The 13125-nt window shown below is 42.1% G+C and overlaps 1 protein-coding gene across 1 annotated transcript in view; it reads right to left on the bottom strand.

Moving 5' to 3' along the window:
• Window positions 1-8967: 8967 nt before the first annotated feature.
• SIM1 (SIM bHLH transcription factor 1) overlaps window positions 8968-13125 on the bottom strand; it is a 69499-nt gene continuing 65341 nt past the window's right edge. Inside the window, exon 11 of the mRNA XM_066610128.1 lies at window positions 8968-9701. Within this exon, the coding sequence (XP_066466225.1) occupies window positions 8968-9701 (734 nt within the window). The remainder of the gene's footprint in view (window positions 9702-13125) is intronic.

A 13125-nucleotide genomic window follows, 5' to 3' on the forward strand; every position in this document is an offset into this window, starting at 1 on the left:
TCAAAAAGCAAACCCTGAAGGCATATTATTTGGGGAGTGCTCTCTCATTGAACATAATACATTTTAGATCGTGGGAAGAGAGAGATCTTTCGGAGAAAAATAAGAAAATACTTACAAGAAATGTGTGCATTTTTTAAAAAAATACAAAAACACTGTCTTTATAATGAGCTTATGTATTTGCTTGTTTTAGAACTATTTTTTGCACCTGAAAACTAAATCACATGCATTAAAAAATAAAGTTTTTTTTAATAGTGTAAATGAATAAAATAATATATATTTGTTTTTATTGTAAGAAGAGGTTAGTAGCAGTGAAAACAAGTAGAAACCTTGATTTTCAGCCCAGTTCTATGCTTGGATTGATTTATCTAAGTCCTCCGAAATCGGGAAGCATAAGGCTGCAATCCTATACACATTTACCTGAGAGTAAGTCCCATTCAACACAATGTAAACATGTATAGGATTGCACTGTAAGTGTGCCTAATGTTGCGTAGCATTTGGGCTTTTTGTCTATAGTACTGTCTATTTTTGTCTATAGTTTGTTTTGTTTTATTCTTTCATAAAGACTACCACACCAAGAATAATAAATGAATCATTATTTATCAAGGGTATATTCTTCCCCTTGGTAACTATGATTAATACACAAATGTTCTGTGTGCATGAAATGAACTTCAGCATTTCTGAAGTTGCCCAATGGTAGTCTTCCACTGTAAATCCAAAAAATTATTTTATTCAACATAATTGCATTGTATTGCAAACTGCGTTTTCTGCCCAAGAAACAAAACAAAACTCCAAGCCCTTTAGTATTCTGTCCAAATTTTCAACTGATGCACAATCTGGAGATAATATTAGATCTTAACCCATTTCTGCCTGACCCACAGGTGTAAACATTTGGTCCCTGTTGCATATATGCAACGTTGGGCAGAAATGGCTTAATCAGAAGACCCAAAACCAGAGAACAAATTCTTTAACAGTAGGTTTGTTGTTTTCACCAAAATCAATTGTGTTGTTTCCGAGTGTCTTGGAGAGATAAGAGGAAAGCTGCATGCCCTAGTAAGAAAATGTGTAAAAACAAAACAACGCAATAAGTAAGCACACACATACATTTACAAAAATCAATTGACATATTTTCTATCGGACATCAACCAGGTCATAGCTGGACCCATTCTGGCGTTTTATTAGGAGCAGTTCATTCCACTGGAGTAGACATGAGAAACAACTATACAGTGAAATAAAACTGAGGAAACTGAATCCATATAGCTGAAAATCCACTGATCTCAAAGGATGAATTCAGAATTTCATGTTTTAATTTCAAGTACTAACTGCATCTTAATTTCAAGTACTAACGCCTTTAAAAGGGGATTGGACAAGTTTCTGGAGGAAAAATCCATTATGGGGTACAAGCCATGATGTGTATGCGCAACCTCCTGATTTCGAAATGGGCTATGTCAGAATGCCAGATGCAAGGGAGGGCACCAGGATGAGGTCTCTTGTTATCTGGTGTGCTCCCTGGGGCATTTGGTGGGCCACTGTGAGATACAGGAAGCTGAACTAGATGGGCCTATGGCCTGATCCAGTGGGGCTGTTCTTATGTTCTTATGCATTTTTTAAGCTTAAGCAACAGATTTTAGCTTTTAGGAAAACTAAGGGCCCAGTCCTTTCCAACTTCCAAGCACTGATGCAGTCCCAAGGGGACATTGTTGCCTTGCCTTGAGGAGACCACTATGAGTGCCCCCCCACCGCAAAATGCAGTGCATGCCCTGTTGACTGTATCTGTGATGAAAAGTTGGATAGGACTGGTCTCTAAAAATATGAAAATTCAAATTGTGAAGAAAAACTCAGTGAAAAGTAAGAAAGTAATTGAAATTCTCAAATATCAAATAATCTTAAAGCACCAAGCAGTTCCAGAAAATATACTTGTATATTGTATAATGAAACCTTCCAGATAAAGAAGAGTATTAAGTCAACATTCATCCTGTAAAATTTGTAAAACACTTCAAGATTTTAGCCAGTTTGGGAAACAAAATGCTATTCAAATACTTAAATTTTGAACATGTGCAAATAGTCTGTATCAGATGCAAGAAAACAACCCTCTGACAGCAAGACCAGTAGCATTTCTTTACCAGACAGGTTTCCTGTTTGGTGCTTCCCTGTCTTTTGCAAGATGTATGAGCCCAGGTATTTGGTATTTACTATTTGAAAGAACAGCAAACCTATCTGAGATAAAATGGTTGGTAGTTCCATTTTTATAAAGCACACAAGTGTCACAATGATCTTAAATACAACTTCTTTGAAGAAACACTAGATTTGGATTGCAGTGTTTTTCAGTTCAGCCATTTAGAAAGAATATTCAGACACTCAGTGTAGAGGACCCCTCTGAACTCAGCTCCCTCTGGAAGAAATAACATCTGACCTGGCATAACCACATGGTTCAGACAAGTGCAGTAGATAGAAAATTGACTGCCAAGATCGGATTGTCACTAGGAATGCGAATGTAAGTTGATGATGATTTGTCAATGTAGTTGCACCTGTTCAGACACAGCTTTCTTTATGAAACCATGCCCATAGGGACTTACTGCAATTGAGGATTTTTAAGTGGAATTTCAAAGCAAATCAACAGCATCGTGGCACTAAAGTCTTTCCATGGTTGGACCTCTTCAGACAACACAATCATATATGGACGGTACCAAATAATGGAAGACTTCATTGTCTCAATTACATTAAATATCAATGACAGAAATAGTTTGTTTTTTTTAATGCTTTCAGCAATGAGGAAAGATTTGGAAATAGGATAGTATCAATAACCCCCAAGACCAGATGGTAATAGTTTATGACATTTCCCGGTCTCATGGTGTTGCGTCTTTCTGAGGTTCTACGTGATACTTTTGAATAAAATCAGTACAAGAGAGCTTGTTTATCCCACTCACTTGAGTAATGGGAGCTGGTGAGAAGGGAAATGTGACAGTCACATCCGAACATGCTAGCAGAAATGATTCCAGAAAATTTATCTCTCTGCTAATACATATATTTGATTGCAAATGTCTTCACTACACAAATGTTACAAGTTTCAAAAAAGGATGTACTATGTGTAGACCAACACATGTGACAATTTCTCTTGTATGTATACTGTTGCATGTGTGCACACTTGGAAGCCATAGTTGTGTGTAACAGACACACACAATCTGCATATGGTCTACAAGATTTTTTTTAACATGGGAGGGCTTTCCAAGTGAGATATTCATGACGTCTAATGTAGCAACCCTAAGCGCACACTAGCATAGTTATATTAGATTTAAACTAGAACTGAAATGAATATTTTTTCCCACAAATTCAAGATTTTAAAAGGTCATAATTTAAATTAAATTTTTTAACCTTAAACATTTCCAGATTTTGGTTTTGAAATCTGACTGCAGAAATTTTCAAAAAACAAAAAACACTTAAATGTTAATGCTAGTTGGTAGAGTTAAATTTGAAATTTTAATACAATTAATGATACATTTTCAAAATCTTAAGTAGCAACTTGCTATATTCAGTTATTTTGCTTTCTTCTTAAAATCCTTGAATCTAATTCCCTCTGAAATGGGAAGTAAATCTGAATTAAAAGAAGGTCCTGTCAAACTTTTGAAAGCAGATATTGTTTAATGATTTTCCTCCCCCAAATTCATTTCAGTTCTATAAGACTGATATCTGAGGTGGAGTCAGCCAATCGCTCAGGCAGTTGCAGTATTTATCACCTACACTGGGTCAGGAGTGCTAACTTGGTTTGTGCCATAGGAATCCTCTTTAAACACATATACTGATTTCAGGGTTAGAAATACATGACAAATCTCATGTATTTGGTCTACCAGAAAGGACTACCATGAAAGGACTACCAGAGCTTTAAAAAAAAAAAGTTACAGCTTAAGTGTACATTAATATCTCAATAGAGAACCAATAGAGAACCCACCAAGAACTACTGGCTTTGTCTTACTCCAGAAATTAAATTCATTACAGAATTTAAGGTGCAGTGACTCCATCAGCCATTCACCAAACTCATGCACATGTCATGCATAACAATAACATGTACATTCACTAAGGTCCTTCACACATCATATTCCTGTCATGTATACTCCATTGCTAAACAAAGGGGCCAGAAACAATACTCTGAGTGAATCCGAATCAGAATCATTAATGTGTGGTTGTCCTCACTCTTTATGGGCGCACTCTGTCAGGTGCTTTGAGCTTACATTATTTGTCAACTGCCCGAGAAAGTCAAATTTTCACTTAAGTTGCTTAATGTGATCACTAGAGTTTCTTTGCAGGTTGGCTTGTGTCCTCCTCTTCCTCTTTCTAGCCCAGGTTCACAACTTAAGTGGCCATTTCCAATAGTGCAATCCAAGGCATCCGGCATACAAAGAGTCACGGCTGAACACTGCTCACAGCATGTCACTGACCCCCACCAAACTGGAGCCACTTATTAATTGAACCAGTCTCACAAGGAAGCACTAGTTCAAAAGAATGTTCCCCCTCCAGTTTCAAAGTGCTCTTACAAGGATCACTGAAAGTTTGAAGTAGCCCGTGCAGTTTTTGGAAACTTTACATTTTCAAAAGTTCTATGGTGATGGTCTCAGTTCTAAACCTATCAAAAATAACCTTTGTGTTGGATTAAAACAAACAAAAAACACCATCTGTGTCACTAATACTTAGTACTGCAGTGCATATCCTAGGCATATCCAAGGTCAGCCCATTCATGTGGACAACTGAAGTAGTTGCTTCAGGCAAACAGATTAGCAGGGGCTCACCCACTTCTGTCTACCCAATCTCCTCCAGTGCTCCTCCTCTTACTCCCTGAACTGGAAAGAGAAGAGGAGGATAGAGCGGAAGAGGAGACTGGTGACCTAGAGCATCTTCAGGGAGTGCAAGAAGCCGAGACTAGGTAAGGGAGGGGTAGCATTTGGCCCAGCATCTCAGGAGCATTTGGCTAGGACGTCCTGAGCCAGATCTTAGGACAAATATAGCAGGTAGCTCTGACAATTTGACCAAGAGTTGCTGATTCACTACTAGGAGATATAGGGCCACTCCTACCCAATTTTTCAGTACCGGTGCAGCCGTACCAATGAGGCATGCGCTGCATCCTGTGGTGGGAAGGTAGTCACAGAGGGCTCTTCAAGGTAAGGGAACATTTGTTCCTTAGCTCAGGGCTGTAATGCGGCCTCACTGGTGCTGGAAAGTTAGATAGGATTGGGCCCACAGTCTGCTACCTTCCTTGTCACATGATAGCATTTCCCTTTACATATTTCCACTATCATCAGTTTGGCTGCTGATGGCAAGAAGTACTACTTAAGACTGATCTGCAGGGAAGTCCAAGGCTTGTGATGATCTTGCAGCGATTTCAGCAAGTTTAGTAATATGGCCTACTATGAGCATTCATAAAAGAGTCAGGTTTTAGTCTTGTAAACTACTGTGTACCCCTTAAGGGCCCAAGCCCTTGAGAAATGCTCACACACAACTTTGGCTCAGCTGAGCTTGCATCAGATCAGCACAGCTGACTGCATTCAGATATAATCTAGTCCATGAGTAGTTCCACTGTATTTTTGTTAAGGTCAAAAGGTGATGTGTTCTTTTACAGTTTTGAATGGCATACAGTATTCACTCATGTACTAACCCAACTGTTCTCAAACTGTGGGTTCTGGACCCACCAGTGGATCGTCGTGACCCAGTTTTTGTTGGGTCACAAAACTGACAGGGCAGATTAGGCTATGTGCATCAAGGTTTAAACAAGCTGCTACTATGGGGAAATTGCTGCCCAGTCACCATTACAGTCACACTCCTTGGCATTTATAAATCAGGTAGCAGCCTCTAGGGCCTCTAAAAAGTTTGGAAACCACTGTACAAACCTATGTGAAAGTGAAGTAAGTGCAGTAAAGAAAAGCTATTAGGTAGAATCCCTCTGGATTAAGTCCATTGTATGGAAGTGTAGATACGATAATATTTGTTGACCCATTGTTACAAAGATCATGAGCATTCTTGTTAAATATTAAGTGTGTCTGCTGGATAATGATAGCTTTAAGCTATCTTCTACAACAGACATTTTCAACCAATGTGTCATGGCACATTGGTGTGCCGCGAATGGTCCCCAGGTGTGCCTTGGGAATTTGGGAGAGGGTCATATAGTAGTACCATTGGGGATGTAAGTCACCCATTGGCAGCACAGTGTGACTTGTCAATTGTCAAAAAACTGCTGGTGTGCCTTGAGCATTTTAGATCCTTGTCAGTGTGCCTTGAGATGAAAAAGGTTGAAAATCACTGTTCTACATATGTCTACAATCAGAAATAATTTCAAGTATTCCAAAATAGCTTATCCAGTTTGTCAAAATAAAATAACCTGGTTGTAATCTTTGAGAGATGCTGAAAAGTTTTACATTAAATAACTCATAGAAATAAAGAAGTTAAATATGCTATGCAGGAAAAAAATAATAATAGAAAGCCACTTCCAGTCTTTGGAGACTACTTTCAGTTTGCTTCCAAAACTGGAAGTGGTATTTGGCGGCTTCTGCAGGCCATTCTGAGACCCACAGAGGCCAGTAGAATAAGTTGCCATCCTGGTGCAACCCAGAAGATGTCTCCCCCAGCACCACAAGGAGCATTGCAAGGATTAGGTGGGTCGAAGTGATTAAAAGATTGGGAACTGCTGCACTACAGTCAATTCAATATCCACTGGGATTTTGCAGTTTTGAATGGCATACTGCAAATTTCCTAGAAATCCCAGGGAATACCAAAACCACAGATAGGGAGTAATTGATCCTAAGGGACCAATGAGGTTAAGGGTAAGAGTAACTAACATCCCAGCAGTGGAAACCCTCTGAATGCCAGCAGAGACCCTCAGAAGGCAGCTGAGACCTTAAAAATGGTGCACGCAAATAGCACAGATAGCTTTAAATCACAACCATTTTAAAGCTATCTGAGCTATTCACAGGCACCATTTTGAAGGTCTCTCCTGCATTCTGAGGGTCTCCACTGCATTCCGAAGGTCTTTGCTGGCATTCGGAAAGTAGCAGAGATCTTCATAATGGTGCTGAAACCTTTAAAATGGTGCCTACAAATAGCTCCAGAAACGCACAGAGAGCTTTGGAATAGCCATGGATGCTGTGGAGTCCTTCACAATGCAGCAGATAGCCAAGAACAGATAGTGAATACAATGAGGTAACTGGCACTTTGAGGCAACTGGGCAGGGAGGGACATAATAGTGACAGAGAGGCTGCAGGAGGGGATAGATCCATTGGCAATGGTGCAAGCCGAGTCCTACCCCTCTTTTCTGTAGCCTCTCTGCCCCCTTTTCTCAGACCTGCGCTAGCAAAATCACTAGCGCAGGCCAAGGGGTCCCATTGTGGAGTGGAAGGCTATAAATCCCCTTTCCCTGCTGAAGCCTCCCAATTCACCACCCCCTCGCTGTCAACAGCACACCTGTTTTTGGCATGGCTGCATTAGCAGGGGGCACTGTAGAACTGGGCTATGGGGGTCCTATGCCTCTTTGCAGTTCCATTCCATTTTATTATTTCTTGTTGATCCTTCACAGCTGGGATAAACGGAATAGCTTCTCTGAATTACCCCAGTGTCAGTTCTGTTTCCATGGTGGAGCAATTCAGAGAGCAATTCAGCAATTCAAAGGGTCTTCATCAAAATCAATCTTAATACCTCCTTCCCACATGTTCTGTAAGTCTCCTTTGGTCCATTTTCAGGTTATTTTGCACATGAGCAATCCAACCATTTGGTGTTCTTTATTGGCTTCTTCTGCTCTCATGTCTTTAATTCATAGAGCTGCATCTCATGTATTTCGTAGGAAGTCTTCCAATAAACTTGCCACCTGCGTTTCTCACTTGTCTGTCTAACTCATTCTTGGCTGAACTGTTCCATCTATTTGTTTAGTAAAAAAAAAAAAAAGGGAAATGCATCTTTCTCACAACATACTCACTGTTAAAGTGGAGGCAGGCGTTCAGCACACACCAAGCTGTGAGACCCAATTATGCTTGAGCACTCTGTCATTTCTTCCTGCCCTGCTACTATTTTCTTCTCCAAAACAGAGCTTGCCTGTACACGTGCGATCACAATTCAAAGTGCCCCAAATCTCCCAGCATTTGAAGGGGCGCTGGGGATGATGTGCTAGGGCATCTCTTACACTTTCATCCACCACTCACATCTTCTTCACATCTCTTCCACATCATTTCCTTCATCTTTATTGATTCAGTGAGCAAGGGAAGGAGGAATGGTGGAGGAAAGCAACTTCTACTAATCCACCAACTGATGCAATTGCCTCAGTCAACCTCATGGATGGGCCGGCCCTCAATCAATCACACCGCTTCCATTACTCAAACCAATTAAGAATGTCCCCCCTGCTTTTCCATTCTTCTGCAGTCATATGTGCCAATATCCCACTACCACATAAATACACCTCATTCTCATTTTTGGCTAACCATAGATTCTACACAGTCACTGGGGAGCAGAGAGAGTACAAACATCAAATAAACATAGTTTGCTTTGCATCTGAAAGTATACAATTTTTTTTCCTTTTTTGCATGTAAAGAGTGCATAGTGGGTTTGTCTTGCTAGGGCCTGAGGGGCACAGACAGCTTAGGAATTCTGCCGCAACCACTTCATCACACATTTCCTGTACAGCGGACACAAACAGCTCACTCAGCATACCACAAGCGCTCCCCTCTTAGCTCTCCTTCACAATGTGGTGCTTCCTCCATGATGTAGCTGAGCTCTGTCTACTGGAACCTTGATACCAGTGCATTGCTAAAACAGCCACTTGGGTAAACCAATAACCTCCCCAGTACCTTACAAGTATTCTTCCTAGTGCATTGTAGTTTATCAAATGCTGGTAACAACAAGGGTATAAAAACATCCTGCCAGTCTGCTGTTGTTATTACTGCAAAGAGATTTTCCTAGCACAAACATTTTAGAAAAGGAAAACAAGCAACTAAACACTGATCAGCTTCCATTGGTGATTATAACAGATGTTGCCTTATGTCCCTGGGCTGGATCTGGCTGCATCCGCAGGTGGGAAGTCACATCAAAGTGTGAGCCATTGCAGCCCAAAGAATAGTTTCTAATGGTTTCGCTGTCGTAAAGGTGCTCCAGGGCGTATCCTGTTAACGTATAGGCATGCTTATCAAAGTATTGCCTATGGGAACTGTAATAGTTTGGAGAACCCGCTGGGTTCTCTCCTGGCGTTTGATGAGGGGACAGGTCTGAATGCAGGTAGTCTTTCGTGAGGATCAAACTTGATTTAGAAATGCGGTCAGAATTGGGGCTGCTTATTCTGGATAGCGTTGTGGGGCTGTTGTCATAGTCATTGTCATGAGGGCTCATCATCTTGCCTTCCCGTTGCTGTCCTGTGTGTTCACAGGGAGACGTGTTGGTGATGCTCGGGACCCGGCAGACCTCTCCTCGCAGCTGCTGCTGGTGGTAGTTTGCAAAACAAACCGAATGTTTTTTCCCTGCTCCGTTAATGGATACTAGCTGATCAGGAGTTGATTTCTGTAACTGCAGTCTGTTTTCCTCCTCTTTAATCATTTGCTGAGTTGCTCTGATGAGAGTCTCAATTTTGCTGGGCTCATGCGGGCTGCCCTGATACTGCTCCGAGTGGTAGCGGTCACCGGATTCACTAGCAGAACCAGGGTCTGGAGAACTAACCACACTGTCTTCATCCCAGTGGCCTCTTCCTAGAAAGTGCACAAACAAGAGACCAAAACTCAGCTATGTATGGAGGACAGCAAAACCTCCAGAGCTTCACGCATTTCCTTTTGGAATGTAACAGTTCTCAAGCTAATCACCAGAACCTGTAAAACTCAGGGACATGCAGTGGGTGGGTGGCAGGTGAGGCAGGGCCCCCCCACTGGAGTCCTTCAAAAAGCACTGACGCCATGTGAGGCGCCTAAGCACCCATGCTCCACACATGGGTTGTGGGTGCTTGGGCACCTCATACTGTAGTGGCACTTTTCGAAGGACTCCAGTGGGGAGGCCCTGCCTCACCTGCCACCCCATCCATCGCACATCCTTGGTAAAACTGTAAAGTTTTACACACTCCCCATCATTTCTTTACTTTCGTTGCCAATTGGGCATGGCCAGGTCACAATGCTGTAATCTCCACAGAAGGCACCACTGGTAGAATTTCCCTGTCAAGGTCTAGATTGTGGATGAGTCACCTCTATGCTTCTTCACTGCTTTCCTCCTGCAATTTAAACACAACATCTACTGTCTCTAAGTCCTTTATATAGTTCTTTGCCTCATTACCTTTTTCCTCTGATGCCTGCTTTTTTACTTTTTCTACTGATGTCATTTCCTACTTTATCCCACCTCCTTTAACTACCCTGTCAAGTCTTCATATAACTTTTCCCTCCCCCCCCCCATAGCAAACAGACTCTCCTGCTTTTAAATCTTGTAAAGTTTCTTCAAAATCCCCTCTCTGGTTAGTATCTTCATGGTACTAGGGAGGTACTAGGGAAGACCCCTTTCCTCAGGCCTCCTTCTCCATCATCCCACTCCTCAAATTTCTAGATTTAGTCTATCACCTAAGGGTGGTGTCAGGGGCTGGCCAGGTCAGGCCACCTCTGGGTCAACCTTCAAGAGATGGGCAGAGGTGCCTTAAGAGATCCAGTGCAGGGCATTGCCCTAGAACAGCCATTCTCAGGTTCTCCTGGAGTACCCTGACACATTTAAACCACAAACTGAAAACCAAATAAATTATTTTGTTTATCTGTTCATGTTGTATCCTTGTTTGTCAGGGTGGGGGGGAGAAGAACTCCTAAAGGGAGCAAAAAGGGGGGGAGTTCAAAGTGGCTTCTCTAGAGTCTCCAGCAACCTGCTTCTGTCATTCTGTGCCATTCTTTGATCCTCCTTGCATCTGGACTTCCTTGTCCCTTAGATTCCCTATGTCCTAAGATTTCTCCCCAGTTTTTAGCCTGCCTCTAGGTGACATGTGAATCTCATCCAAACTTACAGTGTTCCCTTCTCTTAGATCAAGTGGCTTGCTAACTGTTTACTTCCCTGAGCAACTAAATAGTCTACGCCACCATACCAGCTCAACCAACCACTGTCTCAGGCTTCACCACCACAATCACATACAAAATAGATGGTTATTGGTAAACGTTGGAGTGCATGAGGGCACTCTAAATTCAGGGATCAGGTGTATTTTTTCAACATATAGAAAGGGTGTTGCAACTTCTACAGATTATCTGTTGGCCCACACCATTGGCAGGGACCAACACGATCTGTACAGACAGTTTCTTGCAGAGTATGGAAGGAAATCCTTCCTTTTCCAGGGGCAGTTACAGTGCTACAGGTTGTAAATTAAAGTACTAAATATGGAAAAGCAGAAAGTTGTCATCAGGATATGGTTCTACAGGAGCAGCCTGTGGCTCAAAGCAAGATCAGGGTCCCATTACCATTATACAAACACATAGTAAAAGAACCAGGTATTTGAATACTTTGTTGACAGCAGAAGTTATCCACAGAATAGCACCATAAAAATAAGTGGCTTGGTCAGTGCCATAAAGGGTTTGTTTTAATTGTGTGTGTGTGTGTGTGTGTGTGTGTGTGTGTGTGTGTGTGTTTTAAGAGAGAGATACAGGCAGACACAAACATTTACACATCTCAAATGAATACAGATATTTGGAAAGGGATCAATGTCATGTAAATGTACATCTCTGGCCTTTCTTTTTGGTCAAACGTGTGCGGGTGGATGCAACCGCAGTTGTAGAACGCCGTACCTGCAAGGATTTACAGAGGGACCTCCTTATCTGTACACAATTTGACTATACATGAATGCCAATTCCGCAGCTGGAGGGCCTCCCAGACACTTCTAAAAGGCACTTCCAGATTTTCAGCAAACTGGAAATGTCTTCAAGTCCAGGAAGTCTTCTGAGGCATAGGGGGGTTGTGTGTGGCCTCCCCATGCCTCAGAAGGCCTCTAAAATGCACTTCTGGTTTGCCAGTGCAGGACCCCCATGGATTTCATTATCTATGGACTTTGGTATCCCTGAGAGGCCCTAGAACAGATCCCCTGCAGATACTGAGGGCCCACTGTATTTTTGTGAGCATAGTAGCCTTTCATAAATTACATTGTAATTTTTCATCTCAATACTTGCTTCCTTCTACTACTCAATCTGATACACAAGCATCTGGAATAATTTCACTGAAATGTACTTGCATGTAAACATGCTTCAGATTACAGTATTGTACTTAATTATATGTTCTATATCCACATACTGGAATGGCAAAATACCTGATGAACAAGAACCCCACATTTAGGTCAAGGCTTTTCAACTCTTTTTTTCCAGTCACCCCTTTACAGAGATCACTGTTGTGCACTGAAAGGGTAGCTTTCCCAGCCATTGCCCCTCACACAAAGAAGCGACTTCCCCAGTCGCTGCTGCCTCTTGATCTCTCTTCTGCACAGTTCCTTCTTACCCATTCTCTGCCTCCTTTGCTACCAGTTCACTGCCACGCCAGTTCCAGTGGCATTGGGCCAAGCAGACCAGTATCATGTGGCCCCCATGCAGTGGGGCCAAGTGCCACCTGCCAAATGATGAAGTACCACCAGTGGTTAAGAAGTATAGATTTAGAGATGGAAAAGTCACCTCTTTCCAAGGAGCATGGTGTCTAAGGTGTATTCTGCTATTATCATGCAAAATACCATACTTTTAATCATTTTTAAGGGACAGCCCTAGCAACAATCATGTGACAGATCGAAACAATTCTATCTAAAGAATGAGAGACAAGTGTAGGTGAGTGCTAACAACATTTAAAAACTAAATTAAATTTGGATCTATCTAAGACTATGGTCTCGAAACTGCAGCCCACTATGTCCCAAGATTACCTCTCCAGGGGCAGGGTGGCAGTAACAGAGGCTTTCCATTCCACCCACAGTTTCCCATCTTCTCAGCTGATTGCAGAAATTCGTGTCAGGCAGCTACTTCTGCTGCCTGTGACCCCAGCAGGCTCTGTGCCCCGATTTCCAGGTAGATGTGGCTGCCTGGCACGAGATTCTGCAAAGATCACATGAGAAGATAGGAGGTTGCGGTGAGGAATGAAAATCTTCCAACACTGCAGTAACCAGACAGGTAATCTTGGGAAGCTGGATCCGGC

Source organism: Tiliqua scincoides, chromosome 1 (genome assembly GCF_035046505.1).
Source record: "Tiliqua scincoides isolate rTilSci1 chromosome 1, rTilSci1.hap2, whole genome shotgun sequence".
Taxonomy (NCBI): domain Eukaryota; kingdom Metazoa; phylum Chordata; class Lepidosauria; order Squamata; family Scincidae; genus Tiliqua; species Tiliqua scincoides.